Genomic DNA, 25,443 nt, shown 5'->3' on the forward strand with positions numbered 1-25,443 from the left:
ACTAAGTAAGAATGTGATCTCAGCTTGATTCCACTGGAGGCTCTGGAATGTGAACTGTACCAGAGTTGCTCTGACTTTGAAGCAAGGGTCCTGGACTTTAGTACTCCAATGTTAGCCAGTCATGACTGAAGGCTGCCAGTGGGAAGGGGATGAGATTGTTTTCTGTCTGTCTAAGGCCAGTTCTCCGGAAAATGGGGCAGCTGTGAGCTGTGAGCAGCCAGCCTTCACTGGAGATGGTAAAGCAGCTGAACTGAAGAGGATATGCATGGAGCACCCACAGTGCCCACTCTATCCACCAAATAATAGCAGCTGAAAGCAAAGTACATTAACACAGCTGCATGCAGAAAGCTAGAGAAATACAGAACTACATATGATGCTCGTTCATCCCATGTTCTTCCTTTTGGCTCACTTTGGTCAAAAAAACTCCCTCTTAGAAGTATTTCTTGCATGGGTTCCTCCTGGTTTTGTGAATATTTCCCTTGACACCATAACCGTGCAGACTTATCCTCTTTTCCATCTAGACATACTCCTTCCATCTAGATACCTTCATTTTATTTTAAATCCCACATTTAATATTTTTATTGCTTAAAAGTTAACACGACTTTTAAAAATTACATGTATTTTTATTTTTAGTGTTTTGATTACAAAGCTACATGAGTTTTGAATGGTCCGATCTAACCGGTTTTCCCAGATGCCCTGTTGTTTTAGTCCACGATTTTGCAGAGCACAAGGTTTTTTTCAGGAATCTCTAAATGATGTGAAAGAACCAAATCTGCAAAGAAGATAATATTAGCTCCATTTGGGGAACCTGGGTGGCTCAGTTGGTTAAGCATCTGCCTTCAGCTTAGGTCATGATCCCAGGGTTCAGAGATCTAGTCCTGCATCAGGCTCCCTGCTCAGCGGGGAGCCTGCTTCTCCCTCTGCCTGCTGCTCCCCCTAGTTGTGCTCTCTCTGACAAATAAATAACTAAAATCTTTAAAAAAAATATTATCCTCATTTTATATTTGAGGAAACTGAAATTTACATTAAGAAATTTACTAAGAAATTTAAATTAAGTGTCAAATACAGGGTCTGGGATTAAAAGCAAATTCTATCTCACTCCCAAAGCTCTCACTGTGCTCTTAGGCTACATTTATCTTTTATGATCAAAGAAATAATTTAGGAAGATGACGCTGACAGCAGTATACTTTAATTCAAACTAAAGGTTAGAGAGATTGCAGCAAGATTAATTGTTCTTATAAAATGTAGAACAGATTGTCCAACAGAACTCTCTAAAATGATAAAAATGTTCTCTATCAGCACTGTCCTATATGGTAGCCACTAGACACACATGACTACTGAGCACTTGAAATCTGGCTAGTGTTAATGAGGAACTGAATTTTTAATGTATTTATTTTAAATCAATTTAAATATAAATAGCCACATAGAGCTAGTGGTACGACTTTGGAGTATGACAACTGGTAGTGGAAACAGACTACATAGAAAAAATCAATACAATCATCCATTCAATAAGTATTTATGACTGTATGGGCATGTTATTCCAGGAGCCAGAGTGAGCAAAACAAAACAAACCCAGTTGGAGTGGTAGAAACAATAAAAATCCTAATAAATAATTATATGATATGTTTGAAGGTGATTAACTGCTAAGAGGAAAACAAAACAGAGTCAAGGGAGATCAGAATGTCAGAATAGGGAAGGATTTTGCAATTTTATATAAGGTGGTCGGGCACAGAAAGGATTCACTGAGAAGCTGACATTTCAGAAAGACTTGAAGGAAGTGAGATGCTTTGCCAAGAGGATACACAGAGAGGAGGGTTGCAAGACAAGTGCAAAAACCCCAGGATAAGAGTCAGTTGAACATGTTCACAACAGCAGGGAGAAGAGGGTGCTAGCAGTGGAGCAATGGAAGAGATCAGAGACACTTGGAGGAAGGAGGAAAATCACGTGGGGCCTTATGTTGCTTTGTAAAGATGTTTGGCATTTGATCTGAGTGATTTTTTACCCATTAGAGGATTTTGAGCAGAAACTGGCTATGACCTATCTTCTTTAAACAGGATCACTTCAGTTGCCATGCTGAGAATAGACTAAAAGAAGAAAGGCAATAATTCGGGCAAGAGACGAACCAGGACAACAGCAATGGAAACATGGAAAGTAGTCAGATTCTGGATATATTTTGAAGGTAGAGGCATCGGGACAATATTGTATAAGATTTGATGTTGGACATACAAGGAAGAGAAGGACAAGAACAAATCTAAAATTTTAATTCAAGTAAAAGAATGGAGTTGCCATCAAATAACTTGGTTTGGTGGGAAAGATCAGTTTTAGACATGTCAAGTTGAAGATATCTACTACATTTCCAAGCACAGATGTCAAATGGGCAGCAGAAAATAAAAATTTGAAATACAAATGAGTGCTTTTGACTGGACATGTGGGAAGTTTAGCATACAGATACTATTTGAAGGCATGGGACTTTAAAGAGATGTGATCACTAGAGTAGTGAATGTAGGAAAAGTCCAACAATGGAGTCTGGGGATATTCTGAAATGAACCAACAACAATCTGTGATCAGATACAAGACCAAAAAAGGGAAGAAATAAATGACTCTTAACATTTGATTAGCCCACCAGGAAGTTAAAAGTATATTACAAAGGGGCTCCCAGGTGGCTCAGCCGGTTAAGCTTAAGCGTTTGCCTTGGGCTCAGGTCATGATCCCAGCGTCCTGGGATTGAACCCCCCCACTCCACATCCCTCTCACTCCCCCCATCACATTGGGCTCCCTGCTCAGTGGGGACCCTGCTTTTCCCTCTCCCTCTGCCCCTCTGTCAAATTAATAAATAAAATCTTGTTCTCTCTCTCTCTCTCTCTCTCTGTCAAATGAATAAATAAAATCTTTGGGAAAAAATGTATACTACAAAGAGAGAAGTTTAGAAGGTTAACCAGTTTGGAGAGGAGGAGTATAACAGTATTTTCAGCCTCATGGGCAAAAAGCTAAACATGCGGAAAAGAATTTTGTAAAAAGCATTAGGACTGTCAATAAAGTTTTGAGAGACATTCATAAAAAGAACATCATTGAAATCCAAGGTAAGGGAATATATATAGAGAAAAGAGTTATGACTATGGAGTTTAAAGGAGACTATTGAGAAAAGGAGGAAGAGTTACCACAAGAAGAAAATTCAAATAATGCAGTCCCATGAAAACTAAAAAGAAATACAGAGTTTTAAGAAAATATTCATTATTAATAATATGAAGAGCTACTCAGAAGTAATAAAAAATGAGTATCAGGGTTAGGTAATTAACTTAGGAAATCAGAATATTACATGTGACATTTAAGAGCTAATTATTAAAACATCACTCTACCTTCCCAGTGGAAAATAAATTATTTACATGTACTTGTATATTATTTCAGGTCAGATTAGAAAATAACACTAACATTCTAAGTGGCTATAAACTCATATTTTATATATATATTCCATTTATTTGCATTGTGGGGTGAGTCAACTGGTTCAGAGAATAGCTGGTTTACAATCATTCTCTCTTCCCTACTCAGCATACCATTGGGGCACAAAATCCAGGCCAGCAGCTGCTTCCCTGAGAACCCTAAATTTCAATATCAATCAAAGTTTCTATTTACTTTGAAGAATAATATTAGCAATGCAAATATAAAAAATTACCTCTGACTTGAATTAGTCAGAGTAAACAAAGTAAGTAAGCACATGGGAAATATTACCCCTGGCATAGTTAATTTTCAGGACATCTGCCTTGCAAACTTGGAAAAATTAAAGAAAGCAGCTGAAACTGTTCATTATTGAGAAAAGGCTGATAGTTCAGGTTAAAAGGGTTTTCAATGGTTGTAACAGATACTCTGCATTCGACAGATATGTATAACATGCAGTTGGAAACGAATCTCTGCATATGGGGAACGAAGTACTAACAGATTTGCTGGTGTCTAGAGTTACACTAGTTGTTTAAAATGCTAGTTCACATGGGGGATAAGAAGGATTATTTGCTTCATCTGACAGCCAAATTACTTGATAAATGATTGATTGAAGCATTTAGTCTCTATTGAAACTACTGTTAATGACGGAGCTTAAAACAAAAAGGACATTAAAAAAAGAAAACACAGAAAAGTATTTTTTAACAGAATTAACATTTAAATCTTAGTTATCATGATACTTAGGTATATGTAATTTACTAAAGGTATGAGCCTATGAAAAGATAACATTTCAAAACCACAACACCATAATCCTGATTTTCATGTTGATAAAAAGAATATGGAAAAGAAAAAAAGAATCTGGTGATGCTTCAACTTTCTAATAGTAACAGATTTCGAGGATTTGAAATCATCTTCATATTTTTTAAGTCATCAAATAAATTTCCAACCATAAATCAGGCACGATTTTCAACTACAATACCATAATTTGAAAATAAAGCTGTGCCTGATACATAATCAACATGACAACAATGAAAAAAATTTCACAAAGCGCAAATATTTGACATATTTGAGAATGTTGGTGACGTCAAAAAGATTTTATTTTTTTCACACTGTTATGCAGTATAAAGAAGTTTCAATTATACAATAACTTTTCAAATTTATGGTAAAATCCTTATGATTTAGCAGTTTAAAAATAGAAAACTTAGAAGTATTCACTTTCAGTAAAAGAATATTCAGTTTAACAATTGATACAAGAGTTCCAGCAACTGGAATTATTCAATGGTTAAATTGCCATAAGGTGGTTTTTTTGGGGTGAGAGGGGATAAACAGGCAAGTTATTTCTTTCTCATTTTATATATTATTTAATCTGTTTATTGGTAGATAATGATGAATAACCTTCCTTCTTATTACTATAAAATAATTCTGAAATTCTTACCTGATACTATACCAATTCCATCATCACAGTCATAGTCAGAGACTTCACTATCACTTATTCTTTTTGACCCTATGAAGCAAACAATAGAAATAATTAAAATTGCTGAATATTAAGGGGGAGAAAAAAAAAAACTCCTCACCAACCTAAAAAAAAAAGTGAAAGAATTTTGAATGAAATACTTGAGAATAAAAAATAGAGAGAGAAGGAAAGTCATTATGAGCTCACACTTATTTTTACTCATATTTCATAATGTGAAGATATTATTCTTAAATTTTATGCTTAAAATGTATAAAATAAATTTCCCAAATGCCTAAAGCTTGAAATAATATTAAATACCAAATAATATATGTATGCGATTTAATGTTGATTGATAAAATCTATTGAACAAAAAGCTAAGTTAAAAATAGCTAAGTTAAGTCAGTTTCAGATGCTTTTAGACAAAGGCATTTAAGTCTATATAAATTTCAAAGCAAAACAATGTTATTTCAAGAGCATTCATGTGCCTTTTTCTAAAACGCATGACTAATAAATTAAATATACCCAATTCTTCATTTTTCACACTCATAGAGAAGTATAATTTAAGACATCTTAAACAATCTTCTTTCAGTATTAGTTTAGCTGTTCCTCCATTGCTTTGAAAAGAAAATGAGAAATAAATCATCTACAAACTTATTAATACATCTAAATTGTGTATTAATTACACACAATTGTTTTATTTTCTAAGAAATAGCCTCAAACAGAGCAGTAATAATTAACATAATTAAGACCTCTATTACAAAATTTTAAAATGTTAATCATGTTATGGCAAAAATAGCACTGAACTGATGGCTAAAGCCGATTGTCTTCACATTTGATTATGAAGTATATCACATACGCATATAAACATGTGATGTTTTTTAATGTATCTTTTCTCCTACATGTGTCTCAAAAATAGGCACATCTTACACAATAGAATCCCTTATTACAGTATTTTTTCCTTCCTTACAATCAGAAAATACTTAATGATAAATGAAAACAGCATTGCTACTTCAAGAAATGACTGCTTTTGTCAGTCTACTTACACCACACATTATTCATTAAATAGACCAAATTCAGTTATCAGAAAACAAATGCTTTCCTGTAACGTATATAAAACACTGAAAGCTCATGTTTTATAAGGTACCTAAAGTAGCAATGATTAGACATTCTAGGATTGCCCTCCAATATTTCCAACTTCCCCTTAGAAATATTCTATACATTTCAATCTTTTTTTGTTTGTTTTAACCCCTGCCCTCTTGGGAAAGGAGAGTCTGTTGCCGGAACTGTTTTCCCCCTTTTAATGGTTACATAAAAGACATTGATCTGTTTTGATCATGTGGCCCCACTGAATGGGCTCACTGCTATATTCCTTCCAAAGCCTTCTATCATAAAACTTTAAACCCAATCAAATCATAGGCTCTTACAGCCCCAACTGATATGGAAACTACAATTACCACGCAATATCCCAAAAGACTGAGCATAAAAGGATTTATGGAATTAGTGTATACTTTCTAAATGGATTTGGGGAAAAAAAGGATACCACAGATGAAGTTACTGAAGAGAGACATGATAAGAATTGCTACTCATCTTGTAACAAGACTTCACCTTGTAAACGTGAATGCTCAAGGACAGCATAACGATAGTTTAATGTGCCATACATACTACAGCATAAAGATTACATGCTTTTAGTGTTGGTCAAGAATCAGATCTGCCTCTGGTGGAAGAGAAGAATGACACCAGCAAAAAATGAAGTTCATTTTATCAGCCTTTGTGAGGGGATTTATTTTTTTTTAAATTGACATAGTAATACTGGTGCTGAAAAAAACAGACTGTATTTGTCAAGTCTTCCAGTCTTTGAAATTAGTCAGAAGATGAATTATTAAATAATATATTAATAATTCTTACAAATGTTTCATGGATATAACAGGAATATAAATTCATTAACTATTAGACGCAGAGTTCTTTTTTTGAGCATGAGATTAAACTTGTTAATTTGTTTCTTTCCTAAATTTTTGTTTGCTTGATCTATCAGTGATTGAGAGAAAATTACAATGGAATTTTCTTCAACAGTGGTTAATTTGTTAATTTTTCTTTCTAGTTTATTTATATTAGAGTTTTTCATTTATACATGCAATTTTAAAATCATTTCAACAGATGTAGAAGAATCATTTGAAAACGCTTACCCCATTCATGAAACCTATAGCTCACATCAGACTTACTTATGAAATACAGAATGTAGTCCCCCTAAAACAAAGAATAAACTAAGAATGCCCACTCCAACCCTTTCTGCTCAACACTGCACTTGCATTACAGTAAAACACAGCAAGGAAAATAAATGAATGGCACACGGATGGGAAAGCAAGTGGTAACAGGATCATGTAAATTAAAACTCCTACGGAAGCTATAAAAAACTTACTAAGACTAATAATTTAGCAAGATTGCAGAATACATACATAATCAACATACAAAAATGAACTGTATTTTTTAGAGAATAGCAATGAACAACTAGAAATAAATTTCAAAGCCACTATCACTTACCAAAGCACATGGAAAATCTAAGAATACATGTAACGAAACATGTGCAAAACATGTACACCTCCAAGCCACAAAACACTGCTGCATTAGTTTCCTAGGCCTGCTGCAACAAAGTACCAAACACTGGGGGGCTTCAAACAACAGAAATTTATTGTCTCACAGTTCTGGAGGGTAGAAGTCCAAAATCGGGTGTCAGCCGTGCTATATGCCCTCTCTGATGGCTCCAGGAAAGAATCCTCCCTTGTCTCTTCTAGCTTCTGGGGTTTGCTAGCAATCCTTGGCGTTCTTTCACTTGTAAATACAGCCCTCCAGTCACATGGCTATCCTCTCCCTGAATGTCTTCACGTTGTCTTCCCTCTGTTCACATCTATCTGTATCCAAATTTCCGCTTTATATAAGGACATCAGTCATATTGGATTAAGTCTATCCTAGTGACCTCAAAAGTAAAAACTTCATTACTTCTGTATTAACTCTATTTACAGATAAGTTCACATCCTTAGGTACTGGGGGTAGGACATAAGCTTTTGGTGGGACACAATTAAACTCATAACAACTGCTAACAATTTAAAGAAAAGTTAAATAAATGGAGAGACTTTTCCACAAGGTTGGAAGTCAGAAGTTATTAAAATAACATTGTCAGGATGCTGAGAGAGAGTGAATAAAAGGAATTCTAGAATTTTATATATAGCTAAACTTTTCATCAGGAATAAAGAAATAAAGACATATTCAGAAAAACACAGCCTGTTTCCAGATCTTCATTGAAAGCACTACTAAAATATGTGTACTCTAAAAATAGAGAAATTCATCCCAGGAAAAAAAAAGAGGGGAGGATAAAATGAAAAAAAGGTGGGAAGCAAAGAAAGTGGTAAAAATTCAGGTATATCTAAACAAACTCTGAATGAACAAAATGACATAATAAATTACTAATTGGGAGGCAGAGTAAAATTCTGGCAATAATATGTTAAATAGCAGGGGTGATGGTACAAATCAGATTTTACAATATTTATGCAGTTTGGAAAAAATAGTAGAGATGTTAATTAATGTTACTTTGTTAAGTGTGCAAGGTTGTGATTTCAATAATAAATACTAAAAGAATGGAGATAAAAGTAAAAAAATCAGAAGATACACAATAATGGTACTATTTATGTTAGAAAAAAGGAGGAAAAACCCATACATATTTTTTTATGTAAACATAGGCTATCTGAGCAAACATACCAAAACTGGTAACAGCATTTCACTCAAGTAAGGAGAACTAGATGTTTGAGAAACAGCTGGGGGAGATTTTTTTTTTTTTTTTACTTTTAAATTTATACCATATGCATGTATTAAAAACTTACAGCAACATTTTACATGAGTTTCATTTATAGATGAAGAGAATGTACATTCTCTATTTGTTGGGAGAATGTTCTATTTATTCAAGTTCATCAGTTCTGTAGGTCACATTTGTGAGAGACTGTTATGATAATTGTGGTTTTTCAATTCTTTCCAATTCTTTCTGGTTTTTAGGTATGATATAACCAAGTCTGGGATTTTAGATGCTTCTCTGGCTCCTGCTAGACCTCTTTCTTCAGATTTCCCCAGTCCTGTGCCAAGCACATCTGCAGATCCATGACAAAGGACCTACAGACCTTCTTCTGCAGGTCACCCTTAAAATTACAGCAGGAGGGGAAGGTTTACATGCATTTTCCTTCCCAACCCTTCCTTATGACCTACAACGACTTCAAGACCCCTAATGAACAGAAGAGGCAAAAGCCCTTCAAATGTTTTCACTAGGTCCTCTCTGTTGCTTCTGGCACATGACTTTTTTTCAGATTCTTCGATCATTCCCTTACAAACCTTCTGACAAAGAACTCCCAGCTTCTTCTGCAATTTTGTAGTTTAAACTTTATAAAAAATATTTTATTTCGTATCTCTAACAGCTCTTCAGCTTCCTGACTGAAACTTAACTTTATCTGTCCTTAGTCCACCTAAAGTTTATGTACATGTTGCAGGACAGGGATCCAATTTCATCTATGTTCTTTCTTTATGGATAGTATTTTTCCAGCTCAATTTATTAAATCATTTACTTCTCCTCTCTGGGTCTGACGTGTTACCTCAGATCCTTATTAAAGACCGTTTCATGTAGTAGAGTCAGCTTCTGGGCTCTCAATCGTATTCCACTGACTGATCTTTTCTCATGCCAGACACACACCGTGTGAACTACAGTAAATGTTGATATCTGAGAAAGTTTCTCCTCCCTGCTCTCAAAGGAATCCTTCCAGCTATTTTTGGCCCTTTAGTCCTCTACATACTTAGAATCTACTCATCAGGGTCCTTGAAGATATCTGATAGGATTAGAACTCAATTAAATATGTATGTCAAATAGGGGAAATTAACAATAATGTCTTCCTATCAGTGGTTATGGCATATATCCATTTATTCGGGTATTCCTTAATGTTTCTTAATAAACATTAATTTTTTTCCTGTAGTTCTTCTATATAACTTTTGTTAGATTTATTCCTAGGTATCTGATATTCTGTTATTATTTAAAGAATGTCTGTTTGTACTGGTGTATAGAAATGCAACTGACCTTTATATATTATTCTTATATCCAGACATCTTGGTAAACCATAATTTGTCAGTATATTATTTTCAGAGTTTAAGGAAAATAATTATATCATCTATAAATAATGATAGTTTATTTCTCCTTTGAATCCTTATTATTTCTAAAGATTTTATTTATTTATTTGACAGAGATAGAGACAGCCAGCGAGAGAGGGAACACAAGCAGGGGGAGTGGGAGAGGAAGAAGCAGGCTCCTAGCAGAGGAGCCTGATGTGGGGCTCGATCCCATAACGCTGGGATCACGCCCTGAGCCGAAGGCAGACGCTTAACCGCTGTGCCACCCAGGCGCCCCTGAATCCTTATTATTTCTAAATTCTTCTTTTCTTATTGCACTAGACTCTCCATTACAATCACACTCCTGTTCATGCTTTTTTTAATGAATAATTCTATCATTGGCCATTTAAGATTATATTTCCTGTAAGTTTTTAGTAGACATTCTATCAGATTGAGGAAGTTTCTAATTCATAATTTGCTAACAGATATCATTATGAATTTCTGTTGAATTCTATAAAGTTTTTAATTCATTATGAAGAAATGAACATATTTTTTCTCCTTTGATCTGTAAATGTCTACAATGACATTTATAGAGTTTTGTAAAACTATTGGATTTGATTTGCCGTATACAGTAGCTTTTTTGGTCATTTATATTTAAGAGTGAAATGGGACTATAAATTCCCTTTTTTGGAATGGATTTGTAGATTTTTGATATAAAAGTTATGTTTTCCTTGTAAATGAGCTTGGAAATATTCCTACTTTATTTATATTATGCAAGAGTTTTATTAAGTTGAAATAATATGTTAATATTAAATATGAACTACTTGAATGTCTGAGTCTAGTGTTTTCTCTAAATCAAAGATTTATTTCAACTTTTAACATATTAATATTTGTAGTTACAGGAATTCAGTTAGTTATTTTTTTCTGTTAGTTTGTATTTCTTTTTTTTTTTTCCAAAGATTTTATTTATTTATTTGACAGAGAGCCAGCCAGTGAAAGAGGTAACACAAGCAGGGGAAGTGGGAGAGATTTTTAGCAATTTTGGATACTAAATATTTTCAATTACGTCCTAGAGTCAGTTTGTCAGTTTACACAAAAATGCCTGTTGAGATTTTTTAATTGAATTGAGTCTGTAGATCAAGTTGGGGAAAATTAACATAATATAATATTGGTTCTTTTGACCCAGGAACAGAGTATTTTTCTTCATTAATTTAAGTCTTTTAAAATTTGATTTTACAGTATTTTATAATTTTTAGTTTAGAGATCTTTTACACATTTGTGAAATTTACCCGTAAATATTTCATATTTTTGACACATTTAAATGGCATTGTATTACTAAATTTCAATTTTCAATTGTTCATTGAAGGTACATATAAATACAAATGTATCCAACAAGCTCATAAACTCACTTTTTAATTATAATAGTTTTTGTGTAGATTTCACCTCACTTTCTATATAGATGAAGATGTAGTATTCAACATCATTTTTCTTCTTCCTTTTCAATTTGGGAGCATTTTATTTCTTTTTCTTTCCTTATGTACCAGCTAGAACCTACAGTACAATTCTGAATAGAAGTAGGGAGAACGGACAACATTTTCTTGTTCTGATCTTACAAAGAAAGGTTTCAGTCTTTTATCACTAAGTATGATTCAGCTGTAGGTTTCGATAAATGTGCTTTACCTATTTTTTAAGAAAGTTCCTTTCCATTCTACTTTGCTTAGAGTTTCTTTTCTTTTTCTTTCTTTCTTTTCTTTCCTTTTTTTTTTTTAACAGAAATGGATGTTTGATTTTGTAATTCAGAAAAAGATTTTCTGAATCTCTTGAGATAATGATTTTGAATTTTTTAAAATATGATGAATAACATTAATTTTCATATGTTAAATAAACACTGAATTCTGGGATGAACACTACTTGGTCATGCTACCTTATCCATTTTATGTATTGTGGTATTCAATTTGCTAAATTTTTCTTTTGCTAAATCTTTCAAAATTTAATTTGCTAAACTTGCCATAATTTCTATAAGGTCTGTAGATTTCTTTCTTTTAGTATTTTGGTCAGGTATTGGTATCATGGTAACGTTTCTCTCATAAAACAAGTTGGGAAGTTTTCCCAAATATACATTTTTCTGGAAGAGTTTGTGTAGAACGGTATTATATTGTCCTTAAATGTCTGGTACGCCTCATTGGTAAAGCCATCTGGCCCTTGAATTTTCTTTGTGGCAAAGTTTTTAACCACATATTAAATTTCTTTAATTAGATACAGGGCTATTCAAGTTATTTCTTTTTGAGTGAGCATCGAGTTTCTGCCTTTCAAATAAATTTTCTATTTTTCCAAGTTGTCAAGTGTATCGACATAATGTCATTCATAACTTTTCCTTACGATCCCTTTAGTGTTTGTAGAATCTGTAGCAACATCACCTCTTCTCCCATATTGGTAATTTCTGTTTTCTTTTTTTTTTTTTGCTGATCATTCTGCCTAAAAGTTGACTAATTTTATTGATTTCATAGAGTCAAACTTTGGTTTCATTAATTTTTTTACTGCTTTTTGGTTTTTATTTCACTGCTTTCTGTTCTGACTTTCACTATTCCCTTTCTTCTATTTAACTTGAGTTTAATTTGCACTCTCTCTCTTTTTATGTTTTGTAATATAAATATCTTTTGTAATATAAATATCTGGTGCTCTAAATTTCCATCTGTCTTCTGCTGTAGTTGTACCCCATGAATTTTGATATGTTGTGTTTTCCTTTCATTCAGTTCAAAATACATTTTATTTTCCCTTTGAGTTCTCCTTTGACTCACAGTTATGTAGAAGAGTGCTATTTAGTTTCTAAATATTTGGAGATTATCAGGAGATATTTCTATTATTGATTTCTAATTTAATTCTATAATGGTCAGATAACATACTTTGTATGACTTGAATACTTTTAAATTTATTGAGACTTTTTTTTGGCCAGAATATTATCTATCTTAATAAGTGCTCTGAATGCACTTAAAAAGAAGGTGTATTCTGATGCTGTTATGTTGAATGTTCTATAAACATTAATTTAGTTGAAATTATTGATCCCCTCCAGTATTACTGCTTTTCTGTCTACTTATTTTATAAATTACTAAGAAAAGAGCATTAAAATCTGACTATAATTGAGCTTTTATCTATTTCTTCTGTAGTTTCCTCACTGTATTTTTAAAATTGAGGTATAATTTATATAATATAATGGTTTTAAGTATACTAACCAGTAATTTTTAGTAAATTTTAAGAGTTGCGTAATCCTCACCACAATCTAAATTTAGAGCATTTCCATCATCCCCCCAAAATTCCTCATACTCATTTTCACTCATTCCCCATTCCTATCCCCAGCCAGACAACTACTAATCTAATCTCTGCTCTATAGATTTGCTTTTTCTGTTATATAAATGGAATCATACAACACGTGGCCTTTTGTATCTGGCACCTTTTATTTAGCATAATATTTTTTTTATGTTGAGCCATGTGGTGGTATTCATTAATACTTTGTTATGTATAGCAATCCACTGTACGGATACCACATTTTATTTATCCATTCATCAACTGATGGATATTTGAACTATTTCCACTTTTTGGCCATTATGAATAATGCTGGTGTAAACATCAGGTACAAGACTTTGAGTGGGCATTCATTTTCATTTCACTTGGGTGTACATCTAGGAGTGAGCTGCTGTGTCATATGGTAAATTTATTTTAACTTTTTAACAAACCACCAGACTGTTTTCCAAAGGGCTACACTAATTCACATTTTCATCAGCAAATGTATAAGGATTCCATTTTCTCAAAATCCTTGCCAAAAATTGTTATCATCTTTTTTTGTTGCACTCGTTTTAGTAAATGTAAAGTGATATCTCATTGTTAAAATTTGCATTTCACTAATAACTAATGATACTGGGAATATTTTCATGTGCTTATTTGCTATCCATATATCTTCACTGAAATGATATTCAAATATTTTGCCTTTTGATTGTATCATTTGTCTTCTCATTATTGACTTTCAAGATTTCTTGATGAATTCTGAATGCAAGTCCTTTTCCAAATATGTGTTTTGCAAATATTTTGTCCAAGACTGTGGCTTGTCTTTTACTTTCTTAATGCTGTCTTTGAATCACAAACATTTTAAATTTTTATGAAGTCCAATTTATCACTTCATTCTTTGATAATGCTTTTGCTTTTGTCTTGAAGAAACCTCTGCCTAACCCAAGGTAATGACGATTTTCTCCTGTATTTTCCTCTAACAGTTTTATAGTTTTAGCTCTTACAGTTAAGTTTACAATCAATTTTAAGTTAGGTTTTGTGGATGGTGTGAGACAGAGTCTAAGTTAATCTTCCTACATGTGGATATTCAATTGTTCAAGTATTAATGGCTAAGAAACAATTTTCCCCAACTGAATTGCCATGGCACCCATGTTGTAAATCAACTGACCATAAATATAAGGGTTTATTTTTGAATTCTGACTTAGATTCCATTATGCCAGTACCCCCATGTTGTGATTACTGTGGTGTTGTAGTAAGTTTGAAATCAGGAATTGCTAAGTCTTCCAAATTTGTTCCTTTTTGGCTGTTCTGAATCTTGGGCATTTCCATACAAATGTTAAGATCAGTTTATTAATTATAGCAAAAAGTAATGCTTAGATTTTGTTAGTGATTGTACTGAATCTGTAGACAAATCTGGGGGAGAACTGCCATCCTAATAATACTGAGTCTTCCAATCTATTAATTTGGAATATCTCTTCATTTACTTAGATGTTCCTTTAATTTTCTTCAGCAAGATTTTCTGATTTATTTAGTATTCAAGTTTGTACTTATTTTATGAAATTTATTCATAAGTATTTTAAAATTTTTGATACTGTGGGAATGAAAATATTTCTTAATTACCTTTTTCGAAATGTTAGTGGCTAGTATATAGGATATAATTGATTTTGTATATTGTTCATGTACCTTGAGACTTTTTTGACATTATTTATTAGTTCTAGTAGTTTTCTGATGAATCTTTAGAATTTTCTACATGTAGAAGAATCATGTCTCTGAATAAAGATAGTTTTACTTCTTTCTTTCCATTTTGAATGACTTTTATTTATTTTCCTTGCCTGACTGCCCTAACTAGACTCTCCAGGGCACCGTTGAATAAAAATAGTAAGAGCAAGTATACTTGCCTAGTCCCCAGTTAAGGAGAAAGCATTCAGTTTTCTATAATTAAAAATGATGTCAGCAGTAGGTTTTTTAAAGTCTTCTTTATCAGGGTGAGGAAGTTCCCTTCTATTTCTACTTTGTTGATAGTTTTTGTTGTGAAGGAGTGCTGCTATTGTCATAGCCTTTTCTCCATCTCATCACATGATCATGTGATTTTATCTTTTTATCTATTACTACGTTGAATTATACTTAATTGATTTTAGTTAGTAAACAAACACTGCATTAGGGATAAATCCCTATTAGTTACAGTGAATAAACATTTTTAATTCAACTTACTAATATTTTGTTCAGGATTTCCATGTTTACATTCATGAGATATTGGTCTGCAGTTTTGTTGTTATAATGTTTCTCTGCCTTTGGTATTGGAATAATATTGGTCTCATAGAATGAATTGGAGAGCATTTCCTTCTCCTTTTTTTCCCTCAAAGAATGTAAGAAACACTGGTATTTCTTTTTACATATTTGATAGAATTCATCAGTGAAGCCACTAGAAGGTCTAACCTTTTCTTTTTACTAACTCAACTTCTTTTGTCATTATAGTTTTATTCAGATTTCTTATATTTTCAGATAAGTTTCTATAATTTGTGGCTTTCTAGAAATTTGTCCACTTCTTCTATGTTGTTTAATTTCATGGCATACAGGTGTTCATTGTATTCACAAAGGATTCCCCAAAGTATTCCCAAAGTAATCCTTTTAACTTGTTAAATTTGTAGTGATTTCCAATGCATTACTGGTTTTAGTAATGTGTCTTTTCTCTTGATCAGTCTAGTTTGTTAATTTTGTTGAGCTTTTCAAAGCACCAGAGTTGGATCTTGTTTTTTTCTTTTTTTAAAAATCCAGTCTAACAATTTCTCTTTAAATTTTTCCCCATGTAATTTGAAGCTTTATTATTACATGCTTAAATGTTTAGGAATGATATGTTCTCTTGATCAATTTACCATTTTATTACTACAAAACTACCTCCTCTATCCTTGGTAAAACTCATTGCTCTAAAGTCTTATTTGTCTAATATTAATATAGGTATGTCATATTTCTTTAAATTAGTGTTAGTGGGGTATATCTTTTCCATCCTTTGAAATTAAAACTCTTTGTGTTTTTATATTTAAAGTAGGTTTCTCACTGGCAATATATAGCTGGCTTTGCCTTTTTAAAAAATCCAATTTGACAATCTCTGTCTTTTAATTGCAGTATTTTGACTATTCACATTTAATATGATTGATTTGGTTATTTTACATCTATCAACTTGCTGTTTATTTTCTATTTGTCCCATCTGTTCTTTGCTCCATTTTCCCCACTTTCTGTATTCTTTTGGGTGAAATGGATACTTTCATGGTTCCATTTTATCTTTTCTGTTGGCTTATTAGTTAGGTACAACCCTTTGTTTTGTGGGTTTGGGGCTCAGAGCATATATATTTAACTTATTACAATCTACTTTCAAGTGATAACATACTTCTTTTCTAATAAGTACACTATAAAAATGTTATAATCATACACTTCTATTTTCCTCTCCTAACTTTCACATATGCTGCACACCTTGTATTACATTGCTATTTGTTTTAGCAGACAATTATATTTAGGTATTTTTTTATAATAATTTTTATTATGTTATGTTAAAAAGGTATTTAAAGAGTAAGAATAAACCTTATATATTTACCCCTCTAGTTATCATTTCTTGTGTTCCCTATTTCTTTATATACATCTATATTCTATGTCTCCACCTAGTATCATCATTCTTCTGCTTGAGGGACTTCCTTTAATATTTGTTGTAGTGCATATCTTCTGGTGATGAGTTCTTTCAACAGTTGTATGTTTGAAAAAAATCATTATTTCATCTTCATTTTTAAAAGAAATAGGAATGGGTAGGGAGGTCTAGATTGATATCTTTTTCTCTGAGTACTTGCACTGTTTCCAATGAAAAATCTGCAGTCATCTTTATTTTATTTCACAGTTATGTAGTGAGTCTGTTTTCTCCAGATGCTTTATGATTTTTTATTATTGATTTTAAAAAATTTAATTATGAGGTACCTATATTCTTATTCATGTTTCTGTTTTTAGAGTTCATTGAGCTTCCTGGACATATGAGTTTATAGTTTTCATCAAATTTGGACAATTTTCAGCCATTATTTCTTCAAATATTTGCCTCTTCTCTCCTGCACGACTTAAAATACTTGTGTATTAGGCAGCTTCAGGTTGCCCATTGCTCAGATACTTTGTTATTTTTTTAAATTCTCTTTTTTATTTGTGCTTCATTTTGGATAGTCTTTATTGCTGTATTTCCAAGTTCACTAACTTTTTCTCTGCAATGTTTATTGTTGTTAATCGCATTCAGTGTATTTTTATTTTAGACACTGTAGTTTTCATTTACAGATGTTTCATTTGGATCCATTTATATCTTTCATGTCTTTACTTAACATTTTGAACATATGGAGTATATTTCTGTAACCATTTAATATCCTTGTCTACTAATTATAACATCTGTACCAGTTCTTGTTTAGTTTTGATTGATTTAAATCCTTTGTATGGGTCTTTTTTTTTTTTCTCTTTTGCATGGCTGGTAATTTTTTATTAGAGGCCAGCTATTGTGAATTTGCCATTGTTATGCGTTAGATACTTCGGTATTTCTATAACTATTCTTGAGTTTTTGCTACATGCAGTTGTGTTACTTAGAAACATTTTGATCCTTTCATTTCTTGCTTTTAAGATTTTTTAAGGTGATACAGTGTCAGTCTAGGCCAAATATTGTTCACTACTAAGGCCAGAGACTTCTGTGCACTCAACCCAATGTCCTTTGAAATCTGATGTTATCCAGTCTCATGGGGGGGAAAAGGAAACAAATAGACACTATCCTCAGGCATTATTACTTCTATTGTTTTTGGGTGGTCCTTTCTCGAGGTTGGGTAGATTCCTCCATTCATGCACAGATCAATACTCAGCTGAACACTTGAGAGGGACCCTCTGAAGTTCTTTGGAGTTCTCTCTCTGGATAGTTCTCTCCTCTTCAGTAGTCTTTTCTGTGAACTCTGGATACTGTTATTCCCCAAACTCTCAGTTCCATCACCTTAGCTCAGGGAGTTCATAGGCTCCATCTACCTTCTCTCACCCTATGCTCTGTGCAGGATATTCTCTTAAAGTGGCAGGCTAACGCAATTTTAAGATTCAACTCATTTGTCTTCCTACTCTTAATAATTCCTGTCCTTAGTTGCCTGATATCCAGCGTTATTAAATCAATTGACTTATATATTTGTCCATTTTTGTTGTCTGAGGTAGGAAGTCCAGTCCCTTCTATTCCATCCTGGTTGTAAGTGGTAGTCTTCCTCAGTCGATCTGAAACTTTAGTGTGCCATTCCTGAAGCTTTTTATAATTACTTCCTAATCCCATTCAAGAAGATAATTTTTAAAAATATAAAAGTTCATTAGACTATATATATGTAAAATATTTTCATATTAAAAGTATTAAAACTAAAGTAAGTCCCAGTGACCAGTTATAAAATTTCACATTAGTTTAAAATATCTTGACATACTCCGTGCATGTGTGAATTTAAAGATTATAACATATTAGAGTAATAAAAGTAAATCTATTCAGTTTTCCTTAAAAGTTATGACAGAATAGCTAAAATGATGGAAACTACAGCAAATGTCATAGTTTTAATTATATTTTAATTCAACATATTTGGAATTTTTAAAACTATCCTTCCATTAGTCAGAAACATTAAAGACTGTACCCAAATTTTGTGAAACAATGCACACAGTAACACAGAATATATTTTACCATACTTCATTGATAAACTAGTACCATACTAAAAGACACGATATTAGACACACTGAAATCATAAATCACTGTATTTCAACAAATGGTTTTAATACCAAAATACTAAAGATGTAAACATGGAAATACTGGAAGAGTACTACAGGCAGAAAAAGGAAGCTACTGACATTTTGTTTAGGAATTTAACATATGCACAATAACCAGACAAAGCACAAAACAAAACCAATTAAACTGTGCATATAAATACATGCATTAAACATTGTGCATGCTAAAATTTACCTGAATTATATGAACATAAGGCTTTATCTGGAAAAAAAATGTTAAAATAATGTCAAAAATACATTTAAAATCTTTATATGTAATAGGGATATTGAAATCTAATCTCTGCTTTATAGTACAGACTGTATTTTAACATTTTTGTTATAAAATAAAAAGGGCATACTAATTCGGAATAAAATAAGATAGAAAGACACATCATATCTGAATTAGTAAAAAATTCAAGTTATGTTAGCAGAAACTTTGATTAAATGAAATAATTACAGGCTAAGAGAAGGTACATAAAATAAGAAATTAATAATAGATCTGCCCTGCATACTAAAGGCAATCAATTTTATTAATACTACATGGTTATATAACAAACCATGAAATGTAAGAGGTATTAGTTATACACAGAAATTTAGCATGTAATAAGCAACTAATGTGCTTAAATTGAAGGAATCTTAGAAAAACATTATTAATTTTGGAATTCTTGATTTTGAAAAAATATATCTTAAAACTGATTTCTTTTGGAGGAGGAACAATTTGAAAATTTACAGGGAACAAGTTATTTTGATATTCTCACTTGATAAAAATGCAAATATAGAAAGAGAAATTGTTACAAATAATTTAGCAGGATACAAATTAGTTACATTTTTCTATATATAATTATTTACAAAGTTTTAAAAGGTAGGAAAATATCAATAAATTGTTTTCAAATTGAAAGATAAGTAAATTATCATGTAAATATCATTAGCAATTTAAGGGAATGTATGAACTATCATGCCATAAAAATACCAGAGAAGTGTAAATATGCCCTAATACCTGGAGAAATGTAAATGTTTATCCTGACACATCTACGTCATTAGCCCAGATAGAAAGTTACAGGAAAATAAAATAATAGATTCAAACATTATCACAGAAGCTTAGCTTCTAATGTTCAATTAAAAGATTTAAAATTTGAATGAAATTATTCTGAACTTTATTTAACAAATAGAGAAGCAGTATATTTGGCAATATTTTACATGATTGATTTGTCTGATTAGTTTTCTACACAGTGATGGAATTATATAAAGTATTTTGAGGAAAAAAATAACTATTCTAACCACTGTATAGGAATTTCTGAGGTCAGAGTATAATTGTAGAAATTAGAAAAAAAATGTAGAGTTGAATAATTGTAACATTTATCTGGGACAAATTTCATAAACTAAAGAAAAACTGAATCAACTAGCTTAAACTAGAACTTCAAAAAATCAACATAAACTAAATTATCAGGTTTGACCAACCAACACTTACCATCACTTCACTTATCAGGTTACCAAGTTACCTTCCACCATTTTCATCTAAAATAGATTTAATATATTTACCATATATTTTTAAAACCTACTGATACTCTTTTCTGAGTTTCCCTCCTCTGTTTTCATATATAGCTTGTTTAAATACTCATGTATATTTTTCTAGCCCTTTAACATTTTGACTTTTTGCATTTAAATTTTGTTAAATCTGAAATTAATTTTTATATACTATATAAGGCAGTGGTACGCTAGTAAATGTTTAACAACTTTCCAACTGGCGAAGAAAAAGCCTTGGTTTGTAATATTTGTCAATTTCCATAATGTATATATTCCCAGATAGCCGATTCAAGCTACCAATGTCAATGACTGTGAAGAGAAGAGATAGGCACAACTGGCTCTAGTTCCAGCGTACCATCGGAAAAAGAATTATTAACCATACTAAAGTTAAAATGTAATGGTAAATGTACTAGGTAAAGTCACGAACTGAAAATGAGAAGACTGAAGATGCTTGAAGATGTCAAAAACTCTTACATCACAAAGAAAAAGAAAAAGAAAACTCTGAGAGTAATAATAATGAAGAATATCTCAACATCCAAAAAACAAAGACAATGAAAACAACAAAAAAAGAGATAAAGTTACAACAATCTTTCTAAACAAGAAAAAAAGCAGAATAAAAGTAATATAAAGAAAAAGAATTTGTATAATCAGTAGAGCACACATGAATATAACTGATAGTACAAAACGGTCTTATGAAGAGGTGATCACAAGGTATGCAGCAAAAAGTTATAGGAAAAAGTATAATAGAAATATGTTACACAGTTAATAAATAAAATATCTTGTTACTTTAAAAACTGAATTGCTATAGTGTATATAATTTTAAATTATAATACCAATGAATTGTTATATAAATACTTCCTTAAGTGAAAAACACTGAATATAACTGTAAATCTAAGTAAATGTCTATATTGAAATCATATTTTACATGCTGAAACAATTAACATTTTTACCAGTTTTATAATTCTTCATAGATATATTTGTATCATGTTAATTACTTTTCATTAAAATATTTAGGATGATGATATTCATATTCATATTCATATTGATTTACCCACATATGCAAGTTAACGCTAATATAAACATCCAAACCCTAGAATTTCAAATGGATAAATATTTAGTAAAGGAACTATTTCTGTTGTGGTCTTCTTACTTTATGTCACTCTACTGTTTAGGTGTTTTGCTTTTTTAAAAGATTTTAAGTAATCTCTACCCCTAATGTGGGGCTCAAACTTACAACCTTGATATCAAGAGTTGCACACTCCACTGACTGAGCCAGCCAGGTGCCCCTACTGTTTATGTACTTTAGTGGTAACTCTGAATGGTGGAACTTCATTCTTGGCAACAGTGTTCCTACATGTAATAGTATGTCTTCAACAAAACTGTGTCTTCAATAAAACTATGTGTATGTCCCATATTGATATTATAATATATATAACGGCTTTCTTTTTTAAGAACATCAGGATAGAAGTGTAATTCCATGTCCTTTTTACATCCATTTACTGATATCTTACTTATTATTCTTTTAAACCCTAGCTAAAATTCTCATCACAGCTTGCATTATTCTCTAATACCTACACATAAGCTTATAATTTTAATTTTACAACTCTCCTTTCTATATATAATAAAAAAATATATACAAATTCCAAGATTATGGCATGATTGTGTACTGAGACATAAATTATGCTTTGTTATCCTTATGTTTCCCCTTATACATTTTAAAGAGTGGTGAGCTTTTTTATGTTTCTTTTAATTAGAGAAATTAATGTTTCAGGTTGAAAAGCAAAATGACTTATAGCACTTTACTTTCCATACTCTAGGCTTACTAATGAGATTTTGCTAGAGGAGAGAAATGAGACAGGAGTCTAGAGGGGGCAGAGAAAGGAGGAAGGCACTGATAAGGTCACTATTTCTCAGAATTAGTAAGGAGACAGTGGTTAGAGAGCTTTGTGAATAATAGGGAACCAGACTCTAGGACCTCTCCAAAGTCCAGTGATGTTTTAGGATTCTAGGATCGTAGCTCTATGATCCAGCTGGATGCTAAGCACCAAGGAACAGCATCAGTAAAAACTTCTATGCATAGACCTAGTTTCAAGTAGCCATTGTATACTGGGACAAATCAGTGAAGCACTACAAGGATTAAAAATTAATGGGTCTTTTCTGAATATTTACTTTTTTAGGGCTTCCTGGAAACTCCATTAAGAGGTGGGAGTAGGTCAGGATAAGGAATAAAGATGAATATTTGACTGGGAACAGAGATACCTAAATAAGATTAAACATAATTTTGGGGGGAAAAATGTGTATTTTACATGCAACTTTGTGAATAAGAGTTTTACTTTCTATCTAAATATAATGTATCTTTAGATCAATCACAAGCACCATAACAAGTAACTAAATATTTGTGGATATAAATAAGATAATGTGAATTTCAAAAGAAAGCAAGAAAGAAGAAAAAAGGACAAATAAAAAATAGTGTAAAATATTAAGCAAAATTTATAAGAAATTACATTAAATGTAAATGTATGAATTATCCCAATAAAAAAAATCTTGTCATAATGAATTTAAGAAGACAAACTTTACATTGTTTTCAAAAGACAAACCTTAAATGTAAGGACACAAAGAAGTGGAAAGTAAAAGAATTGAGAGAGATATATCACATCAAAAAAAAAAAAAAGTTAACCAAAGAAAAGCAGCGACAGCATTACTAACATAAGCAAAGAGGGTTTTAAGGAAAAAGCATGCCTAGATACAAAGAGACATATTATGTAATGATAAAATTATCAGTCTGTTAGTAAAAGTATATCAATTTAATTTATATACAACCAATAACATAACTTCAAAATCCATAAAGCAAATAGTGACAAAATTAAGAGGAGAAGTCCACAATCATACATAGAAATGTTAACATCTCTCAATAACTGGTGGAATACTCAGGTCAGGGGAAAAAAAAAAAAAGCAAACACAGATTTGAACAAAAAAACTGATAAACCTGATTAACTTGTAGAACATTTACAGAACTGTGACATAACAAATACTCTTTTCAAGAACATTTGCCAAAAATGGTTACACGAAGCACCATAAAGAAAATTAGTAATTTTAAAGATTCCAAATGATCCAAAGTATATACTCTGACAAGAGTAGAAAAACGCCAGACATCAAATAAATAAATAGATAGATAGATAGATAGATAGACCCTACGCTTTGGAATAAATAACTGATAGGTAAATGAAAGCATCACAATAAAAATTATGTAAGTATTTTCTGAAGAAATGAGAAGAAACAAATAAACTACATCTAAGGAAAGTAAAGGAGACAAATAATAAGAACAAAAGTTAGTGGAAAAGAAAAACAAATACAACCTAGAGAAGAAACAAAACAGGTTTTTTGTTTTAAAGACTAATCAACAGATCATTAGAAAGCCTGACCCAAAAAAAAAAAAAAAAAAAAAAAAAAAACCAAAAAAAAAACAAGAAAAAGAAGGAGCAAATTACCAATACTGGGGAAAAGAGGACATCACTACACATCCAATGGACATTAACTAGATAACAAGATATTATTTTGAATAATTTTATGTAAATATTTTTTTAATTAGGAGAAATATACAAATTCCAAGAAAAAAACAAAGCTGGCACAAGTCACAAATTTTGAAAAGTTCTAAATTTAGCAGAGAAATTGAAATTATAATTAAAAAACCTACACACTAAGAAATTACCAACCTTGATGACTTAAATGGTGAATACTTCTAAACATTTAAAGAAGAAATAATATCGATAATGCAGAAATTCTTTCAAACAATAGAAAATAATCGTATACTTCCAAACACTTTTTATGAGGCCAGCACAATACTCACATCAAAACTTGACAGGAATTATTTTAAGAAAGGGAAATAAGATATCTAACAGAAAAAGAAGAAACACTTCCTAATACTTTTTGAAGCCAGTGTTGCATTGATAACAAAAGCTAATAAAAGACAATCTTTCTTTCTCATGAATATAGATGCAAGAATTCTACACATAGTATCAGCAAATTGAAACCTGGGATAGATAAAATGATTATGCATCATGAGCTACCTGAATTCATCACAGAAGTGCTAGATTAACATCTGAAAATCAATGCAATATACCATATTAATAGAGTAAGAGAGAAATATCATATACTTATATCCATATATGCAGAAAAAAATTGATACAATTCAATATCCATTCAAGATTTAAAAATTTCATCAAACTAGGAATAAAACAGAACTTCCTGAATCTCAGTGTAGTGTAAAAATCTTACACTAATTACACAAAAATATCAACTACAATTGAGAAATATTTAAAGCTTTTCCTAAGGAATGTGGAACAAAACGTGGATGGCAACTTCTACTCAACAACACCACTTCCTCAGCATTTTATGATAAGACCTTGCCAAAGCTTTAAGAAAAGGAAAGCAAGGTATAACAATTTGAAAGAAAGAGGAGAAATTGTCATTATTTACAGGTAACATAATATTGTACATCAAAATTCAAAATAATGTATGGAAATGTTATTAGGATTCATTAAATAATAAATAACTTTTATTTCTGAATACTAACATCAATTTAAATAAAATCCCTAGTTACTGATATAGTAAAGATATAAAACCTCTATACTGAAACCCATTAAAATATTACTTAGAGATACATCAGATTCATGGGGTGGAATTCTCCTCACTCCCTGAAGAGACTTCAGTTCTTCCCAAAACGATGAATGTAATTTGAATGAAAATTCCAGAAGGGTATTTGTGGAAAATGATCATTTGATACTCAATTTGTTTATTAAGTGCAAAAAATTAAGAATATTAACAATGATCTTAAAGAA

The 25,443-nt window shown here is 31.5% G+C and overlaps 1 protein-coding gene across 1 annotated transcript in view; it reads right to left on the reverse strand.

Moving 5' to 3' along the window:
- The window catches only part of RIMS2 (regulating synaptic membrane exocytosis 2), a 364,820-nt gene that overhangs the window by 224,088 nt on the left and 115,289 nt on the right, over positions 1–25,443 (reverse strand). The window contains exon 12 of the mRNA XM_045805820.2: positions 4,868–4,936. Within this exon, the coding sequence (XP_045661776.1) occupies positions 4,868–4,936 (69 nt within the window). The remainder of the gene's footprint in view (positions 1–4,867; positions 4,937–25,443) is intronic.

This window comes from Ursus americanus, chromosome 9 (assembly GCF_024610735.1).
Source record: "Ursus americanus isolate L20-20 chromosome 9, mUrsAme1.1.p, whole genome shotgun sequence".
NCBI classification, from domain to species: Eukaryota; Metazoa; Chordata; class Mammalia; order Carnivora; family Ursidae; genus Ursus; species Ursus americanus.